Raw genomic sequence first — 26,608 nt, 5'->3', positions numbered from 1 at the left:
TTCCCGTTTAAGAAAGAAGCAGCTTTTCTCCCAGCTGTTTGCCTGAGCCTGCTCCAGCTCTCCAGCCTGGCTGTGGGCTGACAGCTCTAACACGCATGTCAGGAAAAGCAGCAGCATATTTTCTTCTCTCAAAAGCAGCATCTTGGAACTGGAATGAATCCCTTGATGGTCACATGCTTGATTTGGGGACTCCAAGTTAGAATGGCTCATTAGTTGCCATAGTTACAGGCCAATTTTAGATTCTATTTCTTGCTGACATTTAGTTACAGGGGAAAAATGACAGCACTGGATGTTACCTCAGTACGTAAATTCCATGTGGCTTGTATCAAATTTGACTCCAAATGGAGTGTGTCAGGGCTGAGAGTGAACAATGTGAAACCAGCACAGACTGACAGGCTTGGCTTCAGGACCTGATGTTTTTGAGGATCAGGAGAGCTCTTCAGCTGAGCATTATTTCCACAGAAAACACAAATAAAATATCTGTTTGCGTGACACAGTGATAAGCTCTTGTAAGATAAATGCATGTTTTTTCTTGGAGAATGCTTAGTATATTAATGTAAAGCTTGCTTTCTAAAAGTTGATGAGTTGTGCTTTCATTTACTTCAGGCACTTAAAAGAAATTAAAACCTTTCTTAAAAAAAAAAAGTGCCCAGTTATGTATGTTAGAGAACTCTAATATGAATGAATCAGCAAACAGAGGTACTGGCAGTTTCTGAGATGGGTTTCTAGGAGGGCGTGGAAGAGAACAACAGGATATTTACACTTTCACTTATAGTTTTATTAGGCAAAACATCATTCAGGGAGGAGCAAAAGGCTGAACCCACTCACATCTAAAGAACTAAAGCAGCCTACATTACAACCTTTCACCAGCTCCTCACAAAATGATGCCAAGGAAATTTATATAGGTTGTTTTTTCCAACCTTTAAGTTGGAAAACCGTTCCATTAGCATCTTTGGGAGAGTGTGGTTGCTTGAGGGTTTTTTTTGAGAAAAACAAAAGCTTTGATTTTGTGGAAGTTCTTAATGAAACACATGACTCCACACTTTTTGGGCTAGGAATTTGTGTAGTTGAACTCAGATTTGTACTTGAACCTCATCCTCACAAAAGGACACACGTCACAGGTGGAGATGCACAAGCAGCATTCCCAAGGAGTTAAACTTCTTTGTGTTAGAAACCTTCTTTTCCTCCTTCTAGGGATCCCAGCTGGACCAGCTTCTCATCTTCTAAGCATTTGGATTTTGCCTTTGGAAACAGGTCTAACTTTTCAGAAATAATTCAGTTACGGGACTCACTCCTTTTTAAAATATCAGTCTCTAAGACTGTAATTTCTTTTGTCCAGGCAGAAGCTGTCTGCAGGAACAAAGTAGCAGGGGAGGAAAATTTGGCTGTGTTATTTGCTTAGCTAAAATCAAAGGGATTTTTGGGTGTAACTCAGCCAAGCTATGATACACTGCCTCCTTTATTCTGCAGAAGCGTGGGCCACTAGTTTTCACACTGTCTGATGTGGCAGCTCAGCGTCAGAGCCTGCTTTTCTGAAGTTCTGAGCAGTTGTCTGTAGTGAGTCAAAATAGAATGAAATTTGGCAACAGCAAAGTAATCCAGTGGCAGCAGTGTAGTGGCCTGCTTTGACACAGTTAGCTGGAGGATGTGGTGTAACCCAGCAAATATCCAGCACCTTTTGTCTGCCTTTTCTCTGCTGGGTGGAATGAAATGTGGAAAGGGCTGCCAATTTTTTGATGCTTTAGAATTGGTTTCCTAATCTGACTGACTAGTCTAGTGACTCCAGAGGGTCATGGGCAACTGGGACAGATCTGCTCTGGAGGTATTCATCTTTCCCTTTCCTGTAAGAAAAGATCCCTGTCAACTGCATTGGAGCATATGTGCAGATTTGAAGTGAGATGATTCCCATTCAGGATGTGTGTGTCTCTGAAAGGCTAAGAGATCAGAGTTCTGGGAAGAATCCATGGTGTAGAGAAAGGGGTCTGTTCCTTTCATTATTCATTCCCTCCTCCTGAAGCATTAGCTTCATTTGCCCCAGAAAGGGTGTTAAGTGGGGATCTTGATCTAGCTCTTCACCCCCTCACTGTAAATTCCTAGGCTTTTGGGAGTAATTTACTGACATTTAACCATAGATGAGTAAAAAACCCCCAAGATTAAACAAAAGCCACTTGTTCAGCTGAAATCCTGTGTGTTGGTACTAGTCACTATTCTCCTTGAACCTCCCAGATGCTTTATATGTTGATTCCTTTTTTTTCTCTCCAAAGATTCCACCTTGTGTGACACAGCCTAATATTTCCCCATGCAGTTTCAGTTTCTTCAACTGCTTTTTTTTGTTGTTGTTTACTTCCTTTAAATATTGAGAGCACTGTGACCCTGCTGGCATCCAGCTGGTGACAGGGAACCCTTTGTTCCTTCAAACTTAGTCAATACCATTTCCTGCTGCTTTCCCTCCTTGGTGTTGGTTTGCGAGAGGCAGCCAAGTGTTGTAACCTATTCTGTGAACTTCTGAGTTTCTGCACACTCCTACAAAGCAAAAGATACCAGTGCTCCTCTGCCTCTTTTCCCCAGAGACCGAGTGGGAGGAAAACAGCACCTCCAAGTTGTCCATACAGCTTAGAATCATAGAATCAGCCGGGTTGGAAAGGACCGCTGAGATCATCAAGTCTAACCCTTCATTTTTATTTTATTTTATTTTTTTTGAAATCCAGTCCAGGTTTCCCCCCGTTCCGTACACTGGAAAAATCCAGTCTGGGGTTTCCCCCATTCTGTACTCCAAAAAGATCCAGTCTGGGTTTTCCCCTATTCCGTACTCCGGCCAAAATCCAGTCCGTGTTTCCCCCCCCCCCCAAGTGGCCCCAGGATGGCCCGACAGGGGCACCCCAAGGTGTGAACCCCCCGAGGTGACACCAGAACAGTGTCTTATTTATTGTAACAAACACGGAGGATCATGATGCAATGAATTACTTCAAAAAAATCAGCTATTAACCTTGTAACTACACAAGAATACAAGGTATAAATGCAGTACAGCAGCGTGCATCAGACACTGGTGTCCATCTCAGACTGGTGTGAAGCAGCCACGTTACTGTATCAATTCCATGCATTTAACTGTGCTTCTGGGTTTATATTGTGGGCGTTTACTGTCAACTGGCTTAAAAAGAAATGTGGATTTTCTTTTTAAATGTATCAAACTTGACATTTTGTTCACTTTTTGAACTCTGTACGTGGATGCTGTCAGAAGTTTGGCTGATGGAAAGAAAAGGACTTAGTTGTGGAGGACGATGGGTGGGACTTCATGGGAGCTACTTTCTTGCAGTAAATGTAAATATCTTGGCAACCTCGCGTCTGGGTAGGGCCACCCAAGTGTTGCATTCACAGGCGTGGTGGAACTTGCATAGAGTAGGTGGAAAATACTTTCTGCTTGGCCTCTTTTAGGTTGGTATGCCTAACCCAACTTGCCTTTTTAAAAATTTTTTTTTAATTATTTTTATTTTCGAGCCGGTGTTTTTAATTGCTTTTCTCATGGCATGAAAATATTTCATACAATGTTGCTAAGGCTCCTGTTGCAGTAGAGCTCTGAGGGATTTGGGGTCCCCAGGTAGTTGCACAATTAAGTATTTCTTCATTCGTGTCTGCCTTTCCCTCTGGATGAGCTTTACTCTGCCACTAATTGAGTCTGACAGCAGTTTTCATCCAAGCAACAGTTCGAAGAGCACGTAGATGTTCGTGCCATCAGATCCAGTGGCAGTCTGGATGGTCGTGGTTTTTCACCAATATGTCAGCACTGAAGAAGACAAATGTACAGTTTTATTGTGCAAAGAGAAAACTATTTCTGCAAAGGTTTTTAAAGCTCCTGGAGCATTATTTTCTCAAAGAATGGGTTTCTGTTTTAGGTTCCTATGCCTTCCCTATCTTCTTTTTATAGTCATCATCTTTGTCACTTATAAATTTTTTTTTTTTTAGTTATTGAACATACCTACGATGGTATAATGGAAATGCCAGCCAAGAAAAGGGTCTGATGGATTTGCTGAAAACATTATGAAATACATGGTCTTTTTTTGAATGATTTTGATATTTAAATAGATGAGGCAGATGTAATAGGAGGAGAAGACATAACCACGGAGATATCCTTCCTTCTGCTTATAAGGATGGGAAACCTTCATAGAAAGTGGATGAAACAGGCAACTAAGAGATGAGTAGACACCCCACGTATATAGTTTCATAGAAAACCTGCAAATACCAGTTTAGAGATCTCAAATGACCTGCTCAGGTGACTCCTGCTTCAGGAGCCCACGCAAATGCAGGACTGCAACACCTCATGCTCATCACCTAGAGTTTAGCAGACTTTGCATGTAAGAAAATACTGTCCAGGTGGAATCATGAGCTGCTTCCACATTAGTCTGTAAGGTGTCTGCTTCTGAAAATGTAATATTTGTGCTCTTTGTGAAAGGTCTAGAATTGCACCATCTTGCAATTGGGTTTATTTTATAAGCAGTATCTGATAGAGAGGTATTTCTGTCCTGAATAGGTTCAGATATTAACGTTAGGAAACTTGTATTTTACTGGAAGGCTTATAAACTCCTTCAGAAACAGAAGTTTCTACATTGCTGAGAGCTTTTGTTCATACTTCTGTGGACCAATGGTATGATCTGGATGATGCCGAAAATGTCTATTTTTTTTTAATAGAGGTGTTTTCTCTAAAATGAAAATAATTTCTCTATTATTAAATTACATTCAGGAATCAAGATTTCTGTTTTAAATATTGATATGTGGGCTCTTTCCTAAGGAGCTATTTTTTTTTAGATATGTGGAACTGTTTGCTCTTTTTCAAACTGTAGGTATACTTTATGGGTATGGTTACAATGTTTGCCTTCCCTTCATGCAAAACTAATCTTTGAAAATTGTTAGTACTTCGTTGAACGACCTAAGAAAAGGCAGAGCATGTCCACCTGCTTGCAGGTGTTTCCCAGGTTTTGGCTTTATGTGTTTTATTCCATTGACATCATTCTTTTTCTGAGGATTCCAAAATCAGTCAAATGGTTGCTCCTGAGCAGGACATCACACATCTTTGTTAAAAGTGTTTTGCTGCAAGGTTACCTGATTCACAGGTGATTTAAATGTCTCTTTGTTTGTTTTTTTTTTTGGTGGGTGAGTATTTCAGTCCTTTTTTTACCTCCCTTTCAATGTATTTTTATGGGGCAGAGAGGAGGAAAGACAAGGTAGAGGGAAAGGGAGAGAAGAAGTCTTCTGTGCCCTTCATTGAAATCTTTGGCTGACAAAAGTGTGACTTCTGCTTTTTGGCTATAAATTAACAACTAAATATAAATAGAGTACTTCACCTATCTAATTGTTTTTAACCGTTCAGAGCTACAGTTCCACAGCCACTTTTCCACGGGACCAGTGTCACGAGTGGGTAGCACCACCTGCTGGCACTGCCGGCTGGGAATAGCGCAGAGCTGCATGGAAATGGGAGGAGGATAGCATCCCTGAGGCAGCGTGCACCGAGCAAATCCTGCGTTCTGATAGCTGCAGTGGTGTGGAGATAAAGCTTCAGTGATGGTCCTGCTCTTCAAGGAGCCAGTGCCACGCTGGTCTTCACTGCAGCTGGCACTCGACCTGAATAAATGGTTGCTCTGGATATATCTTTGTGTACTTCAGTCACAGAATGATTAGGAGGAGTAATTCAATCTCAGTGGATCATGTGGCATGGGATATCTAGCACGAGATGTTTCACAGATGGGAAGTTGCTGTTAAGTAGGCGATTGAGTTGGGTTTTGCCCTTTTCTGCCACTGAACCTTTAAGTCTCTGTGAGCACACAGACAGTGCAAGCACGAGTAAAAACAGTGACTCCACAGGAATGTTGGAGTGCATCTGTTTAAAAACAGAGGTTAAAACCGTCACTTTAAATCTGTGTTGCCAACTGTAATGAGCAAGGGTGCTCACTGTGAGTGACTGTAAAGAATATCTGGGCAGTTTTCTGGAGTTTCTCATCCTGGGCAGTTGCTTGCCCAGCTGGGATGGGTGGACTGGCCCAGGGCAGTGAAACACACTCCAGGACTCTCCCTTTTAGTTTGTCTTTCAAAGTTTGGAGGCGGTTGTGATTCAATCATGTTATAAATACTTGCTGTAAATTCTCTCAGGAAGAGCTGGATAGGAGAAAATAATAGAATTCCCACAGTACTTGCTACGGTTCACTGCCACTACAGACTATAGCAGTGTGCCAGTAACTGCAGATCACATGCTCTTTATCGCTTACCAGAGGGAAAAAAAAGGGCAATGGGAAAAAAGACTGCTTTTATATTATAAATGCCAATAAATGAACCAATGCTAAGCTTAGGTGGAGTAGAATTTTAATTTCTACTCCCGTTTGGCTTTCATTTCCATGCCAGTAGCACTGCAATAGATGCAGGAGATGTGCTCATGATACTGAGGGTGCTCTGTGGTGTTAGTGTTCCACGTCAGAAGCAGATATTATCTGTGATTTGATTCTTTTTACCCTTAATTTTTCTTTTCTTTAAGTCTTTGAACCAGAGGAATTCTGTTTCATTAAGCAAAACTCTTGGTTTCTGATCCTGAAATGAGGACTGAGGAGACAACCAGTGCACCTGTAGCTAGTCTTGCTCTCTGTGGGTGCTGGGCATCACTGCTGAGGTCTCAGCAGGTGCAGCCCTTCTGACACACTGGGGTGGGAACACAGCTGTGCTTCTTGGTGCTTTTTGCCTATGTAGGGTATGCAGAGGATGTTTGGAATCACGTTTTTCAAGCTGATGCTTAGCCAGGGATTTTGGGCATGCCTGGCTCAGGCAAATGCCAAGAGAGGCAGCCAAAGAGAAGGGATTCCACAATTTCATCGTACTTGGACTGCTGATCAGTCACTATCCAGGCTCACCTGAGCTGTAATCGTGAAGAGAGACCATCTTTGTTGGTAAAAAATACAATTCAGACAAACTTTTTCTCTCTTGGAGACAGTCATGTCACCATGGGGGTGCCCTGTTAGGGTGGTGTGGAGGCTTCAGCAATGAATTATGCGCAAGACCCAACTTCCAGAACTGCATGTGTCGACTTACACGAGAACTGGTTCAAAACTCCCCCTGGGAAGAGCATCCATGCTCATTGTCATGCGGATACCTTCCTGTTCACTGTGATCTGTGACAGGCAAGGATCTCTTTGTTGTCTGGTTCTGCTGGTGTGATGTCCTGGAGGGTGTGGTGGTCGGGGGAGTCTGGCAGTTATTTCCACTGCCTGTGATCCGCTCGCTCTGCTGAGCACACAGCTTTGGAGTGTTTGAACAACCCCAGGAGGGACAAGGGGATTTCAGACCCACTAAAGACTCCATCCTGTTTGGACACTTCCGTGGAGCTGGAGGGACAATATTTAACGACAGAATGATTTAACCCATATATTACTCAAAAGCTCAAGTGGTGCCAACTCCAGTCCACTATGAGCACAGACAGAAAGATAATGAGCTTACTCAGCGGGTTCATATTTTATGTTACTGCTGTCAAATATTTTCTTACAAAATTATTGGCTGTCTAAACCGCTGAGTTTATACAAGTCCATTGTAATTTGTGCAGTGATTAAATATTAAACCAGAGTGTATTTTCAGAGGAAATAAATTTAGAGCAGACCACTTTGTTCTTTAGCAGAGGATCTCTGCTCCTGTCAGTTAGGAGATGGAGCAAACATTCTTCCCTCTAATAGCCTAATTATTCAAAAATGTTTGCAAGGATCTCTTTGTAGAATTTGTGCTCTTGCTTTGGTGTCATTCTTTCATTCCAAAAGGAGGATAAGAGGTTTCAGATTCAATAACTGATGAGGTGATGGAGGTTTAAAAAAAAAAAAGTTTGAGGAGAAAGGGCCCAATTGCATGTGAAAGAATTATCCGTTTATGTAGAAACCCAAAACTAAAGATGCTTTGCCATGCCATTTAATTTTAAAGATTGACAGAAGCCTCTTTTTGCCTCTTAAGAAATTTTAACAGTTTAACTTTACAGACACCTGAGGTGCTGCCTTGCAAAGCAAAAAATTAACAGAAAACTGGATGTCATCAGTTTCTTAAGGGCGTTCATAACACACAGCAATAATACTTTTATTTTCATAGATAGCATTTTTAGCATTAACAACTTTTGACAAATAAACCTACTTATTTCAGCAAATTTTGAGTATGCTCTTGAAGTATAAGACAGGAAAAAAATCTGCTCTCGGGTTAGATCAGGTGTAACTACTCATGATTTGGCATGTGAGGATTTGTGTGTATGTGTGTTTCCATGTGAAATCTAGGAAAACATGTACTTTAACTGTCATTTTCATGCAATCTTCTGTTTCATTCTTCTCCTTTTTTCCCCATCTTATTAATGCAGATTGGAAATCAACCTTCCTTGGGGAAGTGACAGATAATCCTTTGAATACCTAATGTTTTCTGTGATCTAATGGGATGTTTTATCCAGTGTAAGGGTCTCCCAGGTCTGCACCTCGAGTGCAGTGAGAACATCATAAATCTAAAGCATGTACTTCCTGAATTTCACCTTGAACATGCAGCAAAACTATCTGTGTCTTTGTGCTGAATAAGTTTGATGTGCTTTAGTGCCCATGAGCGATGAAGAGGAAGGAGGCATTCTCTTTGATAACATTGCCAAATCCACCATTGACCCCTTTGACACCTCTTCTGGATCAGTACAGCTCATAGCCATCAAACCTGTGGCCCTGCCTGCTGTTCATGCTGCATCAGAGAGGAGCCAGGAATCTGCCATCATTAATGGAGAGGTAAGGACTGTCTGATAATGTCTCCAGCTGTTTCCTTGGCTACAGCCACAAGTGGAACAATCTTAAGCCTGTTAGGGTTGAGGACTGGTAGGAGCTTTTCACCCTGATGCTATATAAAGGTCCATTAGCACTGTCGACTGAGAAATCTGAGAATTTAAGATCTGCTCTTTCACATGCACCTGTGAATGCCTGCAGCCTTGGAAGAGGCAATTTTCTATATTCCTACCTTCCCGATGTCCTTCTCTCCTATCATATGAATTAAAAAAAAAAAAGGTAACGAAGGCAGAAAGCAGAATCACATCTTTGTCTACGTGAATTCTGCGACTGAGCGTGGAAATGTGTATGGATCATCTGAGTGCCAGGCTGATCTTTCTATACTAAGAAGTACCTCTCATTCACAGTAAGAAGGGATGCAGTGGGACCGTGGCCTTGCTCAGTCTGCACTCCAGCCTGTACACAGAGAGTGCAGTTGTTTACTGTGAAAAAGAGTGGGATGGTGCAAATGTCTGATCCAGACGCTGGCCAAAAAACATGCTTTGACTTCAACACTTATATTCATGTTTTGATGTACATTTAATCAAGACTGGTCCATTTACAAAGGACTGAGGCTTTTATCTAGTTGTTAAACACGATGGGAACAAGCAAGAGAGGTGCCTTGTTTGCAAACTCACACTGCAACAGTCCTTTAAAGATCTGCCAGAAACTCCCTGACCTCCTTTAAAAGCAACAGGGAAGGCTGTTGCCAGAGACACAGTAAAAGACATCAGGCTTCCCATGTGGGCCTGGATTACAGCAGCCGGTTGTGCTCTGTTTCATACTTGTGTTTTGAATCCTGACGTGCCATGCAGCCTCCAAACTCAGAGAAAGGCTTATTTAGACTTCAGCATCTATTTTCTGTAAAGCAACAGGATGACACTCCTGTTGCTGTGTGCTTCCTTGCTCATACACTTCCTGTAATTTGTGAGAAGACTGCAGAATTTGACACTGGAAGCACAAAGCCCAAGTAAATTCCTGATTTCTAAGTAACTGCCAATTTGAAGCAGGAGAGAAATTTTCTCAATACTTAGGAGCAACCATGACTGAGCTGGACCAGGTCACACCAAACAGCCTTTTTTTAAGGATCCTCTCTGACAGGGCCCCATAACAGATATGTACTTATGGGACCCTAGAAGAGTTTTCATCGGTGAGTTCTTCCCGTGGTGCCCAAAAGCAAGCAGGGTGTTGGGTCACACCAGCTGGCTAACATCATCAGTGTTTTTCTTCAGTGGGTGTATCTGAGTCACTGTTGTAACGGTACACGGGTTTTAGGCTAAAATTATTTAACCATCTGCCAAGCCATAAAAATGCAGCGACTCTGTTCACTTGCAGTTCCTCGCTGCTTGCAGATGGCACGGTGAGGTACGAAACACGCTCTGAGAGATGACACATGCAGAGCATCAAACACACCCTGACAATATCGTTTGGAAGTGGCCAGCCCACCACCATCCTTCAAACACCTTCTTGCCTTTTAGGTGAACAAGGCTTTGAAGCAGAAGTCCGATATAGAACATTACCGCAACAAGCTGCGCTTGAAAGCCAAGAGGAAGGGCTACTATGACTTCCCGCAGGTTGATAACAACAAGGGGCTGACAGACAGAAAAAGGATGTACGAAAAAAACCAGAAAGAACTTGACCACATTTTGGATCCAGATGCAGATGTCTCATCTCCATTTGCAGAGCCTAAGAACAGGTGAGGCTTTTTACATGCAGTTTCTTCATCTGGTAGGAAGGGTGATGTCCGGGGAGTCAGAGGGGCCGTTCTTAATGAGCCAGCTGTTTGTTGTGTGGTCACTGGTCCCTCCTGCTTTATAAAGAAAATTCATATAACCCATGGAAAGCAAGTCCTCTGGTAAAACTGCAATGTAGTTAAAAACCAAACAAATGGAAAGATAAAAAAAGGTAAGGGGAAGGACTGTTGTAAGTAAGTTCTTCTGAGTCATTTTCAGAGGTAAACAGAAAAAGTGGTAGCAACGTGTTTAGTAATACTGAGAGTACATTTTAGGCTGGAAGTTAGCATCCGAATTTGTTCCTTTCCAAAGTTCAGTGGTGTTATTATTTTGTGATTATTTTTATCTAAGTATAAGTATTGCAGTAGGCATGAGATAACAGAACTAGTACGTTGTCCACGTATTTCAAAATGTACCTGTAAGGTGCTGTGTGTACCTGTTATTGGTGATCTTCCTCTGCCCGTAACAGAGGAATTCATAATGTGCTCATCTGTGATGTGAGGCTGGCATATTGTATAACAGTACTAATGTTTGATTAACACTTCACTGTCTCGTGAGGATGGCACACCAGTAGTATTCATCTCCCCATTTTAGAAATGAGGGGGGAGTGCACATGCTGACTCTGCCTGAGCCTCCTGAGGCGGGTGGGTGGACCTGCTCTCTGTTGCTGGTGCTCTCTGAAACACAAACTGATGTATTGTAATGAGGAGATCACACCAGTCCTACCCCAGGAACGGCACAGATTCCTCTTCCTCAGGTGTGGCAGCGGTGTGAAGGATTATAAAAGAGTGTGTTCATCACTGCACCTTGTATCAGGAGGGCTCTGGTTCTTACTGTAATCAGGGACAAGCAGCAGTTGATCCATGAGAGAAAAAGGGATACTGAAGTACCTTTTCTCTGGAAGTGGCCCTCATGCCTGGAGGTGCAGTCTTGTATCCCATCTCCTGGAAAGCTGAGACCAAAATTTTCCAATGAGCATAAATCAACTGCAGTCAAAGCATCAGTAGTGACACAGATGTTGCACACAGTGCAACTTCAGCGATTACCCTTGGGGCACAGAGATAAAAAGGACTGTAGTGGGAATTACAAAAGTAGTGTTGGCTCAGAATATGGGCAGAATCTGCAATCAGATGAATTTCTGTAGGTCTGCAGTTAAATGTCTGAGGGATACTGCCCTTGGTGGGCTGTTTCCCACCATTGCACTGGTCAATGAAAATAAAGATGCTGACTCACCTGTTATGTTCTTGGTGGAGGACCCGGGGCATCATTTCCTCGTGCAGTTTTCCAATTTATTGTGCACTGAAAAAGTAAGAAACTGAACCCTCACTACAGGGCAGTCCTGCTCTGGATGCTCTGTCCAGAAGGTACAGATGGAACACCGGGAACATTTGTTGAGAAATATCTTTAATGCAGGTGGCTGGAAAGTTTCTTTAACACATTGATGTGTGTGCTGTACATACAGTGGTGGATTGAGGCGTTGCTTTGGATGTTTGTTATGTGTCACGTGCCACATAGGAAATGTTTCAAGCATTACACTGAAGCTTTAATACTAGCCATCTGCTTTTTGTTAAATATACTGATGTTTGTTTGCTCATGTGCCAGTATAACGAGAGATCCCAGAATACATTTTTTCCTGCCCGTTATCTCGTGTGTTGTGTAAACATGTCACAGTCTATTTGAGATAGGGATCACAGGCATGATATAAACTGCTTGAAGGCAGGTGAACTGCAGTGGAGGAATGATTTCAGCGTGTAGCTGAACCATGAAAGGCTGGCTGCTGCATTTACTTGTTAAATGTATAGCCTCTATCCCTACATGGGAAGAGAAAACCATTTCTGATGCGCTTTCTGTAAAGACACAGAACACGTAATGAACTTCACAGATGCTGCAGATATTTACAAAGAAAGCAACTCCAAAATCTGTGCTAAAATTTTCACACCGGGACCTGGAAGTGAACTTGATAATGCTGCAGCACACATGACAGTTATTTATCCCTAGTTTTCTAACAAAAAAATGGCTAAAATGGCACACTGCTGGAGGAAAACCTTGAATAATACTACAGGGTAGCATGGGTTTGGTTATTGATAAATGAGTCAATACAGTTGTATTTCTGTAATGAAGTAAAATTGCTTTAAAAGCAATCAGCGAAGCATACAATTGAAAAAAAATATTTCAAACTTTTTCTGCTTTGAATTATTATGTCATTGATTGTAACAATTAAAATCTGAAAAAACTGCATTTTTTGAAAATGGTATCACTAAAAGGTAAGTCGAGTTTTTAGGGAACAGGTTTATTCCACTCTTTTCTGTTTTGTATATATTTGTGTAACTTAAATCACATTATTACAGCATTTTCAAAATATATCAGAAAATAGAGAAGCAGTTGATTACTCAAGATTACCTTTGCGTTTTGGATGATTTTTAAATTGTATTTCAAAGTGACATACAATACATTGTTGCTAAATGATTTGATTTTTCCAGAACAAACAGCTTTGTGCTCTTCAGCCTTCCATACCATAAAACTCATGTTTTAAAACATTCCAGTTGTATTCCCAGAAGGCACTTGCTAACCTATTTGAATGCCAGTTGTTACCATTCATACCTCCTTTCTCATTAGTAAAACTCTCTTAAATGAGGTAATTGGCAATCTCAAGGTACTTTTTAAGAGCCTAGTGATGATATGAACTATTCTTGGATTTTCTTTAATAGTTTGTAATCAGGTCAAGAATCTGCATGTATTACAGAACTGTATATTTGAATCCCTTGGAAAATATATCACAACTGCCTCAACTAAGTGTTTATGAACCTACTGTAAAACATATGAAATTTTAGAGACCTTTAATGTTGGCAGATAAGGATTGTCAGATCTGATTAGCCTTAGCATAACCTAGTTCTCCCTGTTTTCTGGTAATATTGACATTATAGTCAGAGGAAGACTATATGGGAAGAAACAAGAGAAGAAACTGGAATTTGTTCAATATTATTTTTATAGGGGAAACTTATTTCAAAAGCTCTGCTTGTCTTCTGCTTTGGCAGCGCATTTGGGACTCTCAGACATGAGCATGGTGATCTGTGATCAGAGGTCACACACAGAAGTTTCTGAAACTTGCCTTTAAACTAAGTACATGACTGAGTAATTTGTTTAATCAGAAGTGTGAAACTGATATTTCGTTGTCCTACCTTTTATCCTGTCTGATCGTGTAAATGTCCCACTTTCTGGATTTCTGCAAAACAGTTTCTGCTGCTCTAATCTGTCAAGGCAAAAAGTGCTGCTAACCAAATCTGGAATATCTGAAGAATTATTTATCAGTGAATTCATTTGGACCATCTTGGCTGTTCATTCCATTGATGGCTCTGGAGTCATTAAACCATGCAGTGACTGAAGGTGCGAATTCAGACATAACAGTGTGACTTGTCTTCACTATGAACTTTGCCAGGTCCCCTGTGTAAGCAGCACAGAGACACATTAGATGACCTGATCTAATTGTAATATTGTGAATGGAGTTAATTGCACAAAGCAGAAAAATAGCACGGCTAGACAAAGAAAACTTTGTATCAGGCTCTAACTGTGTTAATAAATGAGGCTGACATGCCATTATTTGATCTGTTACTCATCTACAGTGGGACCAGTGACTCTCTGGGCTGTGCAAAGAAAATGACTAATGGACAGATACAGTATGAAAACAACTCCTAAATTCTTCTGGTTTAGAAGTAGCCTTCTTAAAAGATACAGTTTGATAAAGATCCTGTATCACTATTTGGCAAACGCTCCTGAAGATACGTACAGATATGTTTGGTATTTCACGGAGGGATGCTATATTTGTTTTTGTATAACCAGTAACAAGGGCAGAAATGGTTGTGCTGGAAAGATTACAGGGTATTTTGGGTATTCAGTTACATGCTGCCTTTCTCTTATATTTGCTTCCCCTTGCTCCTGAGCTCACAGTGGTGAAAGCTCAGTGCCTAGGGATGAGCAGCACTTCGCCCCAGTGTTGCTCAGAGCTGTGCTGCAAGCAGTTGAACCCCAGGGAGCACAGCTCTCTAAGGAAGTTGTGGCCAGTCACCAAACTGGCTATTTAAAAACAGCATCTTGCAAGCAGTTTCCTCCCACTCCTGTTTCTCTTCCCGTTCACTCTGCTGGGTGTTTGTTTCGGTGGAGCGTTATTCCGCTTCTCTCTCATTGCTCAGGATCAGCAACCAAATCTCTGCTCCCCGTCTGTGTCTGTGGGAGGTCCTGTTCTTTTTGATAATTTTTTTAATGAATTTGAATCATATCCTTTATATTAAAAGGGACCTGATATCTTCTTAGGACATATTTCTTCTGATAAGCTCCCACATACGATGTCCATGTCTTTTACATAACTTTATTTTCTTAGCAGTAAAAAAATGTAATCATCTCTTAATAACATTACTGATTTCTAGCACTTCATATAGAAGGACTATCCTATAATAAAGTGGCATTTTTGTGAACCTCATCATCTTAGAATAAAGGTAAGTATTAAAAGCTGCTGCCTGTCGTATTTTTGTTTTCTTTTTATTTTACTGTTTCCTCATTCCGTGTTTTCTAGGCAGCCACTGAAGAACTCGGTGTACAGGAGCAGGCAGTCTCTGAACAGTCCTAGCCCAGGAGAAACTGAGATGGATCTTCTCGTGACCCGAGAAAGGCCTAGGCGTGGAATCCGTAACAGTGGATACGATGTAAGTTTATTGGATATATGCAGTGAAATTTTCTCTGCAAAGTCTTAACTTACTCCTAAACCCAGGAAACTATTGATAAGCCACAAAACAGATTGTCACGGGATATTTAGTGTTAGAGGACTTTATGTGCACTCAGCAACCTGAAAAAAAGCTCAGGATGTTCAAAACGCAGACTCTTTCATGTGCTTTATCACTGTACATCATTTTATGGTCTGAAATGCAAGAAAGCATTTGCCCTGAAACTCGTTATTTGCCAAAATGCTGCGTTTTGAAGTTAGATAGTTCTTCTAAGTGTGCGGCCACTCACACGACTGAGCTTTTTTCATGGCAATTAAAATCCCCTGTTTGTTCTGAAGAACAGCCTGAAGCTGCTCTCTTGAGTCAGAAGAATGAACAACCAAATTCTAGGAATTTCACCTCAGTCCTGATGTCAATGTTTTGTGGAAATCCCTTAGGGACAGATATTGTCCTCTTGCTACCTCAGAACTGGGAGAGTTTTGCGTAGGTGAATGTCAAACCCAGGCAGAGGAGATGCTGCTTTATGGTCCAAGGAGCTCACACAGCCAGCACGAGGCAGATGAGTTGTCTTGTGCAGTCTCAACATACACTGGGTACAACTTGGCACTGTGTGCACCCAGAACGAGGACAAAAATAGGCCCCACACTGGGGTAACGTAGAGCTTTTCAATCCTTCGTCACGTGTACAAACTGCTGTAGCTCAGCCAGCCCTGAAGACCAGTCCCCAGAGAAAGTCTAAACCATTCTGGAAAGCAGGGAAGTTCACCTGTGGTTGTTCATCCTCTGAACTCTGTAGATGACAAACATTTTGTGTGGGGCTTCATTGTCAACCCTCCCCCCCACCAGCTGCCAGGAGCGTGTTTTTAGCAAGGTGAAGTAAAGTGCCAAGGTCAGGGGATATGTTCAGGGAAGTTTAAATCTTTTAGAGAATTCTTCAGGGCATGTTGTGGTTGTCAGATTTCCTAAATGATTTTCTGCATTTGGACACTTCCCATCAGACAGCAGGAGTCATGTTGGGCCACGTACGTGGGATGACTGGTTCACTGCTCTCTGAGGGATTAGAATACTAAGCTAGCAAAAGCTAGTTTTTCACAGGGGATGTTTTCCTGAAATCAGTGTTGAAAACATTCTGAGAGGGGCCATGGCAGCAGATTTTAATAATATATTTTAGTATATTGTGTATACTATATGTAAAATGTATTTTAAAGGAAATTTGTTAAAAACTTTGAAAGTAGATTAATGAGTTTATGCGGATTCTGAAGTGTCCTGCAAGTATTTGCAAACTCTGAGATCTGTGCACATCACAAAGAAAATTTGCTTTTGCCTCTCTTTTAATGCTGCATTTTGGGCTACCTGCCCCTGGCACAGTCTGTTTAACTGATATGTTACATAAAATCCTTTTGCCCAATGCACTGCAGATTCGCTGCAGTGCACCTCTCCTAACTCGGAATGTATTTCCTGTCTGAAACCAGAAAAAAATGCCACAGGGAAAATGGGACAGGATATTGAAATTTAGTTCCCAAGCCTCAGCCTGCAGCGTGGGCTGGTTTCCCTCGCTCCTGTTTGAGGTTGCTCAGAGCTCTGCCGAGCACCTGACGGGCTTCGTCTCCCGGGATACTCATGGGTGGGCACTTAGAGCTGTATTTATGCATGGAATTCATATGGATCTCACCAGTGGTGCAACTAAACAAACACCTCTGTAAAGCTGACCTCTGAAAATGGGTGAGGAAGGGCTCTGGTTTGAATATAGTAACACCTGGTACCATTTTTTGACATCCACTTGGTCCTTTTGAAGGTTCCAGCCTTCTCAGACTCCTCTAATATCTTCCTTCCAGCACATGTTATTTAGCAGCAAGTCCTGCCAAAGAATAGTGAAATTTGCATTTTATAAGCAGTTCCAAATAATTAAGTTTATGAATCAAATAGCTCACGTTGTCTTTGTGTCCTGAGATTTTTTTTTCTAGATTAAGAAATGGATTTTTTTGAGCTGTTACCAGTACACCCATGTTGTTGTGTGTGTTGAGGTTTATCTTCTCAACAGTGATAATTTTTTTTAAAGAAAAGAGATTAAGATCCCCCAGATTCTTTGAGAAAACTCCTTAAGAATTGCTAGACTTATATGTACAACCATAGAATTCCCCTTCAACAAAAAATTTCTAATATTTCTATTATGGTTTTCTAAAATACTTCATACTTTTCTAAGAATACTTCATTCTTTCTAATTGTTTTTCATATTTCTCTGAATCATGGTTCTGTTTCTCAGTGCTGAAAATTGCCAAGGATATGAACATAAAGATATAATATTCTATATATGTCCATATGGAATATGTAGCTTTTTGTATTATTTTGGCACGTACATTCTGCTATTTCATGTTTTCAGTATATTATTTGCCTTTATAGTGTCTTTTATAAATGAATTATTATTGAACAGTATCTATCTTTCAATTTTAAAGAATCCCAACAGGGTTTGCTATCATCACCTTCACCTAGGAATTAAATTAAGATGACTTTATTAACATGTTTATTATTTTCAACATGTTCAAAGACAACTGTGAGTAGACCAAATGCCATAAGGAAAGACTCTAGAACCTCTAGACTGCTGTATACCTTAGCAGAAAATATTTAGGCTGGTTTTGCTGTAAAAGGAAGAAAATTACCCTATTATACATATCCAAGAGACCTACATAGAAGAGATTTCACTGGCATAATTTTGTTGACTTAGCTAAATTAATGCAATGCCTCAAAAAGCTCATGGATTAATGTTCACCTAAGGAATTTTTCTGATATAGTTGCAGCAGCAGAATTATGTAAGTGTATAAAGTCTGTCTCTCAGTAAAGGATTTTTTTTTCCTTCTTCATGTAGCTCTAGTCCCTTCTATTATACAGTCACTGTGTATGAACAATATCTTGATTTTTTTGTAATGGTTGCATTAGCGAAAATGGTGGCATTATTTATGATACATATATGTTTCAGTAAATAGGAAAGCAAATGGCATGCATCAGAAAGTGATAGGGTGAATTGAAATATATTTTAAAACTTGAGGAAAAGGAATGATCACCAACCAGTCTCCTCCAAAATCTTCCTGTCAGCTTTTATGTTGATCAGTCAAAACAGACTCAATGTTGACTGCTAATAGGCATCTTTTATTCGTATGATATATTTTAGACATTCTGTTGAAGTCTAATGGCTTCACCATTAGAAAACCTGATTTATTTCATCGTTGGGTACTAGTAGGTCTCTTGTGGGATTCCATTCACTGACATTTTTACAGGCATGAGGAAATAGAAGTACGGTGGTTATTAATCACCCAGTTGGGACAGGGTTATTTTAGAGGCTCTTTGGCTGCACTTATACAAACTACCATTGCATTTTATAGTCTGGCTTCTAAAATGTACTTGATTTTTATTTACTGTAACAACAAAACAACAGTGGAATCAAAATGCAGGAAGAAAATTTAGGGAAATTACTTAGTTGAAAATTTCCTACGAAGTTTTTTCGTTCACTTTGTGCAGTTACATTCTCCCTCTCCCAGTCTGACCTGTATATCACTTAGGAAGCCTGAAGTTGGGTTTGTAGTTTTGAATTTGGATAATATACACTGTATAAACATAACTATATAAACTATGTTTGAATTCTGACATGCAAATGATTCACTGTTTTTCTAATTTTTCTTCTTTCATTTGCTGCTGAATTTTCATTAAATACAAAATATATACTTAAAACAGAGAAAATGAATGAATTTTTTACTTAAATTTATTATCACTTTTTAGACTACCAACGTAACTCTTCTCTGAGTGGCTGATAACAGAAGAAGAAAGTCATTTTGACAGTTTCCTGTGAAAAGGAAAAATATGTATGATGATTGTCCTATAGCTTGCAAAAGGTTGGGGTCACAGTTGCTTACCTATTCAGATGTAGAAAAGCATGATTAGATGGAAAAAAAAAATGCCACACTAGGAGCTACAGAAGACTCAAACCATCAGGATAGGGCTGGAATTTTTAGTAAGAACATCCTGTTGTATTCTTTTATTTGTGTCTATTTTAAACACTGGCACAGTTCTAACCTCATGCTATATATAGAAGACAGTACATATCCTATCGTTCATTCCAGTTATCCTAGTATCCTAAATGATACGAGGATAATGCTACAGATATTTAAAGATCTGTAAGGAACTGGTTGCTGTTTTAGGTTGCTGGTTTAAAATACATATTTTTAAAACTATGGGCTGTGAAACTAATCTTAGAAAATATAAATGGAGTGCGGTATTTCACTGTCAAGTTCTTGCAGTATGATGATTCTTTTCTGTCGTGGAGTTACAGGCAAAAAAATCGTGGAGGTGATTTATGTTTGTACTTTTCTGTACAGAAGGAATTACCCCAGGAGTAACCCTTCAAGTTAAGCTGCCCAAGTACTATCTGCTCATTAGAGTGTGTGCTTCATTCACTGTTCCCACGTTAACTTTGCATAAATATCTGTGTAACTCCTGTTTGGTGGCTGGGTGAGACGACCGAGCTGGGTCAGGGTATCCTCTGCAGGGCACAGGACCGAGTTTGTGGTAGTTCACTGTTGGTGGTCCTCGCTGGGTTAGAAAGTTCAGGAAAACTGCTAAACCTTAATTCTTGTGAAATCTTAATGTGAGAGAATGAACAAAGAAATTTCAGTCTCTGTAGCTACAATAAGCAGTCCCTTTGTGAGGGGTCCTTCATAGTGGTGGTACTATTTAGGGAACCATACTCTTCCTGGCACAGTTGTGCTCCCATTGATACGACAGCTAAGAGAAGAATTTAAACATTAATTCTAATTGTTTTTAAGTGAGTCATTGACAATTTAATCTGCTACAGAGTGTCCCTGCTAGTATTCCCAGCAAACAATGTAGGATATAAAAGGCTATTATACTCCCCTGCATCATATCACTCCTTTCCAATATTTGTCGCGCGCCTCCATTGTCACAATTCCTGACTTTGTGTGTGTTACATCTGTGCTTGACAATGTTTTGCGAAGCAGCACAAATACTGTCTTGTAAAGCTTTCTACATATACGTGCTTTTATTCCCCCCAACAGACCGAGCCCGAAATTATAGAAGAAACAAATGTTGACCGTGTCAACGAGCCTCGGAATTACAGCAGGTCCCGTCAGGCCAAAGGCCACTCGGAGACCTCAACTTTAAGTTCTCAGCCCTCCATTGACGAGGTTCGGCAGCAGATGCACATGCTCTTGGAGGAGGCCTTCAGCCTGGCCTCTGCAGGCCATGGGGGCCAGAGCAGGCAGGACTCGTACGGCTCGGCTCCACACCTGCCCTACTCGGAGGTTGTGACCAGCGCGCCGGGCACCATGACCCGGCCTAGAGCGGGGGTACAGTGGGTACCCACGTACAGACCAGAAATGTATCAGTACAGCTTACCAAGACCAGTAAGTGAAGCTTCTTACCGTGATAATCCTAAAGGTATTTCTGCTCTGAGACGCTTTTTTTTTTTTTTAAAGTAGTCCCATTTACATGCTTAAAACTGGATCTGCTCATAACTATGATTAGTGGGGCATATGTGAACATGCTTACCCAGACACATCTCTTACAGCCACACAAGTACACCATAAAGTCTCGGTATCTGTTTTAGCAACAAGGTTGTCTTGACTAAATTGTGCTTGAGAGAATAGGCTGAACTGAGCTCCAGGCTGTTCAACAGATCAAAAACTTGTTTGCATGTCTCTCACTGAATGCATATTAGGAAACAATGTGGTTTCATAGAACAACTATGTCAGCAGCTGGGTATGAAACATCAACAGTTCTGCGTCACTGGAGAGGTCCAGCACTGAAGAGCATCACTGCAAGAGAGTGAAGCAAGTGTAATAGAGTGACCTGAAATGTGGACTGTTACTGACAGTCTTGCAGTTACAGCTATTGGCTTGGGACTCTAGGGAAGATTTAATTCCATGGGTTTCTTGGTTGACCTTATAAGTCACTCTCTATCCTTCGTTTTCTAGCCTCAAATTGCAGCTAGTCACTCTTTATCTTTAATTTTCTAGCCTCAAATTGCAACTAACATGTCCTTATCTCTCAGAAGCAACGAATAAATTAAGAACTTCAGTCCGTGGGTGGAAGTTGTTAATGGAATTTTATAGGTGCCTAGGCAGCAGTCACAGTAGCACTGTGCATGCTCATGGCTTGTGAAGCTGTCCCTGGTAGTTTCACTACATATGGTATTGTGAAACTCAGCAACATATTTTCTTATATATCAGGTACAAATCTAAACCAGAGATGATTGCTTTCAGATGAGAAATAGCCCAACTAATAATATTAGTCTGAAAATTGTCCATTTTAAGGTGCAGGTTTTTTGTCAGAAATATTTTTTTTTTTTTTAAAGATTGCATTTCAAATTGAGTCCCTTACTCTGGCTAGAATAAGATGATAATGCAGAAAAATGTCCTCGCTTCAAAATAACCATTACCATGGCTTCCTTCCATGACAATTAAAAATACATTAAGGGATGCTGTCTCTGAACTATTCCGAACATACTTGAAAGCCAGTGGCACTGCCTGCAAAGGTTCAGGCCAGTGCTATTTAAATCATGCTAAAAGTTATTTCTGGCATTTTGAAATTGGTCCGATGAACTTCATACAGCATATAATCATATTTTATGGTTAGAATTCAATTAAGAGCTCAAGAGACAGCTAATGGGGAGTCAAATTACTTTGACACTTCAAAAGAATCTTCATAAAATGAAATTAAAAACATTATATGGTGAGAGGTTTTTAAAAAATGTAATAGGCATACTTTTTTTTTGGTGAATGATTCACTGTTTTCTTTCTAAGACTTATTACTGTCCTAAATCGTCTGCATGTTTGGGACCTTTATGCATTTGCTTATCTTTCTGGCATTCTCAAGATAGTGTTAAATTCCCTGAAGATAGTTATCACCACAGATTAGGAGAGCCACAGGCTGCTGGACTTTGGATGAGGGCTGGCAACTCATAGTTTTCTGCATATCAGTTTCAGGAGCACCCAGCATTTTCTGGTTTGTTCTCAGATGGGGATGGAGGATTGTAAATGAAAATATCCAGCCAAGAGGTGCATGGGAAGTGACCTGTGGGTAGGAAAAACATGGAAGAATTACATCTCAGCACCTTAGGAGCTGATTGCCTGTCTGGGATACCTCTCCTCAGCAGCTCTGGGGGAGATGCTGTGATGGGGAGTGTGTGGGAGTGGGTTGGACAACATGTGGAGAAGGTGTCCAGGCTCAGTGAGCTGAGGGGTGAGTGAGCAGCCTCTGACAGCTTTGGGGATGAGAGGTACCTGTGCACTGGGATGTTGTTACCTCTGCAAACCAAGAATTATTTATTTTTTGCCCTTTTTTAAACTTCAGTTCTTAGTGGCAATTAAAAGTCAACATTAACAGTGCTGTTATAATTTGAAATATGGATTCAAGAACATTTTGCCTGCTTATACAGAACAAATTCAGACACTGGCTTTACTGTTGAGTCTTTAGATATGAGGCAAATATAAAAGTCTTCAGTGTGTCACTCCCTTCTGAGATCTGGCTCCTCACAGCCCAGTTTCACTAGGCTAAACTTTTTACAAGATCCCACAAACTTTCCAGTAACTTGAATGCACCTTTAGGTTTTATAAAACCTAATGCAAAGGCATATCATAGGTGATACAAGTGCTGCATAAGATTTCTAGCACAGACATGCTCTGTCTTTATCAAGCAAAAATGTTAAACAGATTGAGGCAAAAAAGCAAAATTCTGCTTGCAAATCTCCACCTCAGTGTTGGCCTCTGTCCCTGAGTTTTTGTGCCATCTGCTTTCAGTGGTCCAGAACCCCTTTTCAAGTCTGTGTTTCTTCAGGTGTCCTCCAAGTTATGGATCTTTGGTTTCTTGGCTAATCCCACCATCAAGCAGTTGTGTATCTCTCCAGAGTGTGCATGCATCTTCTTTTTCATTTTCCTTTTCCCTTTTGAGGCCTTCTGTGTGGTTTTTTTTGTTTGTTTGTTGGGAGTTTTTTTTACATGCTAATATTAATACCTAAATTATCTGTGGCTCTTGTGTGGAAATGCCTGTTTCCCAAACTGCCCATTGGGTCACCTGTGAAAACAGGATTCCTTCTTATGGGGCTCACATCTTCTCCAGGCAGAGAAAAGCAAGTGAAATGCAAAGCCTTAGTGTTGTTCTGGAGCCTCCAAAAACATGCTGAGTAACACTTGGCTGAGTCCTTGTCATCCAGCTGGTGTGCTGTGACTGGAGGATGGAGTTATAGTGTTGATTGTGTGGCAGAAGCCAGCCTTGGATCTTGGCAGATCATATTACTGCTTTGGAAATTTGCTCAGCTGAGTCAAGCCAAGAGCTAAGGCCAGGGAAGAAAACCCTCTTTATTACAGGGCCGGACCAGTTCCCATCTCTCCTCTTCAGTGCTCTGGAAAGAGGAGTGAGAGTTACAGAGCTCTGTGTCCCAAGGTGAGATGTAGCACCATGAACAGACACTGATGACCAAGAGTTGCAGGCTGATAATATATCCACGTCCTCAGAGCTCTCTTCATTTAACAGAGGTAAAGAGAGGTATTTTACCAACATTCAGCTACTTTCAGTAACAGCTGCTAAGTATAAAACAGGACAGCTATTAAAGCAAAACCAAATCAATAAGTTTGTATTATTCCTGGATTGCAATTTCATAACCAAATTAGGTAAATCATTCAATGAGTAAACAAAGACACTGCTCAATTTAATAACCAAATTAGTCAAATCATTCAAAGAGTAAACAAAGACACTGCTCTTTTAATTTGCATGGTGAGATGTAAGGAGATGGATATTTCTGTAATTAAAATGCAACATGGAATAATTTCACCCAAGACAAGTCTGTAAGTTGGGGATGGTAAAAGTCTTTAAATATTGCAACCAGGGGAATGTAAAAGCCAACTGCAAAATTATTGTGTGCTGGCCTGTGAAGACAGGCTGAGAGAGCTGGGATTGTTGAGTCAGGAGAAGAGAAGGCTCCAGGCAGACCTAAGAGCCCCTTCTAGTACCTAAAGGTGAGAGCTGGAGAGGGATTTTTAGTAAGGGCATGGAGTGGTAGGACGAGGGGGAATGGCTTTAATTAGACAGAGGGCAGGTTTAGATTAGGTATGGGGAAGGAATTCTTTAGTCTGAGGGTGGTGAGGCACTGGCACAGGTTAACCAAAGAAGTTGTGGCTGCCCCATCCCTGGAGCCGTTCAAGGCCAGGTTGGATGGGGCTCTGAGCAACCTGGTCTAGTGGAAGGTGTCCCTGCCCATGGCAGGAGGGTTGGAACTTGATAATCTTTAAGGTCCCTTTTCTTTCCTGCCTCCTGACAGGTGGGACATTAGACTTTTGTGGGTTGTAGAAGACAGTGATGCAGGTGTCTGCTGGTGGCTGAACTTTGTCTTCCAGAGGGTTTATCCTCCTGGGCCCAAAGGCAAAAACCCAAAAGATCCTTTTAAAAGGATTTTTTTTTAAGAGTAAAATTAGGAAAATCTGTGAAATCAGCTGGGTTGTGGATTTTCTCCCCCCTCTCTGATTGGATTCACAATGGCGTACAAATTTCAGTGAAGTGACTTTAATTCTACATGATTCTCTAATCATGCTGGTTAGCCAAGAACCTAAGGGCTCATCTAAATCTGCAACAGGACTCTACAGTAAAACTTCTATTTAATTTTGCTTCTGAACATTTTTTTCTGCTTATGTATTGCATGCAAGAAAACACTAATACCCCAACCCATTGGAGAAATTCTAGAAATTTTATTGGAGTTCCCTCTCATAACCATCTAGGTGTCTGTGGAAGCTCAGCATGAGGACTGACTGTTCCTCAGCATGCTGTAGCAGATCTTTTTACAGGATTTTTCACTTTAACAGGATTCTCTCTGCCCAACCACTAGCAAAATATTGCCAGTCACTCAAAATTGTTCATCCCCTCTGTAAGCAGCAAAATAAACGCTTCGATTTTCTATTTTACTTTTTTCCCAAAAATTTTCAGTGCAAGTCGCAGCATATATGTGAACTGTGATCCCTTAAAATATCTCCTAGGATGTCCTTATTCCAAAGCTCATCCACTAACACACAGAAGAGAAAACCCAGATCTACTCTGAGTCTCTGCCTACCCTTCTAAACAGTGTCTGGAGTCGCTTTCCACCCTGAAACATTATCTCATGTGCTGTTCCTTTAAAATAGAGGGAATAAAAAGGATTTCATGCTTGGTACAAATGCACGCTGAGAGCAAGATGTGGGATGAAAGGCTTGTGGAGCCAGAAGGAAGTGTTCAGCCCAGCCTGTGAGAGCACTGCCAGCGTTTGAGGTGCAGAAGAGGCATTGCAGACCATTTCACATTCAGCGCTATTAGAAGAAATATAATTGAGGTTTTTCTTTGATGCAAATAACATTTGTTTTTTTTCTTTACAGTTCTTTCATTAAAAATCAGTATTTCCAACCCCTGGCTAAGAAATGTAGCAGTGCCTTTTTAGTTTTCTTTTTCCCTACCTAAACGTAGAAATTCTTTAAATATCATGGCAGCGTGGTGAAAGTAAATATTAGGAGACTGTAGGTGGCATGAAAGAAAAAATTATTTTCACAGACATGCCTTTGAGGGTTTCTACCCTGCTTTAGTAGGGGTGGCAGTGAGAGGAGGGAGGAAGATGCTTGGTCTGTATTGCTTTTCCCTTGGAGACACTGACATCAAAAGTCAGTGTTTGATAAATTACTTTTCCTCCTTGTTAACCCAGTTTTGCAGGTATTTGAGAATGAAGGTATTGGAATACGGTCTAAATGTGTAATTTTAAAAGATGATTACTGAAAGATAGTGTTTTCTGATACGTAGTGTGGGATTTATATTGCCAAATTCAAACCTAAATGTAGGTGTTAAGTCTGAACTAATCATATAAATCCTGTAGGCTCTTTCTACAGGCGGGAGAGAGAGCATGACTCATCCCATGGGGACGTGTTTTTAACTTTCTCTGCTGTTTCTGGAGGGAGTTTCTCTGGCTGAACCAGATACCTCTTGTTTAGAGGGCCAAAGTCCCACCACTGGCCTCCATTTTTTTTGTCAAAATGCCTGTGTCTTGATAGAGAACAGCCTTCCCAAAATTTGTTATTTGTTATTGCTCTGATTTTATCTTTAATGCTGTGCATTGCTTTGAAGCATTGTCAAGAAAAGCATAATTAAAAAAAATCACAACCAAACAATGAAACAAACAACAACAAAAACCCCAAGACCCCAAAAAACCCCCAAAACCCAAGAAAACCAAAGTCTCACCCATCATATATTGAAGAAAAGTGTCAAAGAAACACTAATGAGATACCATTCCTTCGTCTTTAGGTATATTTAGCAAAATTATGGCCTCTAATCTATAGCAGTACAAAGAATTTA

General features: G+C 40.7%; 1 protein-coding gene across 5 annotated transcripts in view; it reads left to right on the top strand.

Moving 5' to 3' along the window:
• Window positions 1-26,608, top strand: part of KIAA1549L (KIAA1549 like) — a 129,132-nt gene that overhangs the window by 90,673 nt on the left and 11,851 nt on the right. For 4 of the 5 annotated variants that reach the window (XM_017825030.1, XM_017825032.1, XM_017825028.1 and 1 more), the window contains 4 exons: window positions 8,583-8,761; window positions 10,273-10,490; window positions 15,095-15,224; window positions 20,305-20,652. In XM_017825030.1, coding sequence (XP_017680519.1) covers window positions 8,583-8,761; window positions 10,273-10,490; window positions 15,095-15,224; window positions 20,305-20,652 — 875 coding nt within the window. The remainder of the gene's footprint in view (window positions 1-8,582; window positions 8,762-10,272; window positions 10,491-15,094; window positions 15,225-20,304; window positions 20,653-26,608) is intronic. The other variant, XM_017825029.1, reaches the window with a different exon arrangement.

Source organism: Lepidothrix coronata, unplaced genomic scaffold (genome assembly GCF_001604755.1).
Source record: "Lepidothrix coronata isolate B3197 unplaced genomic scaffold, Lepidothrix_coronata-1.0 Scaffold115, whole genome shotgun sequence".
Taxonomy (NCBI): Eukaryota; Metazoa; Chordata; class Aves; order Passeriformes; family Pipridae; genus Lepidothrix; species Lepidothrix coronata.
This window is presented reverse-complemented; position numbering and strand designations above follow the sequence as displayed.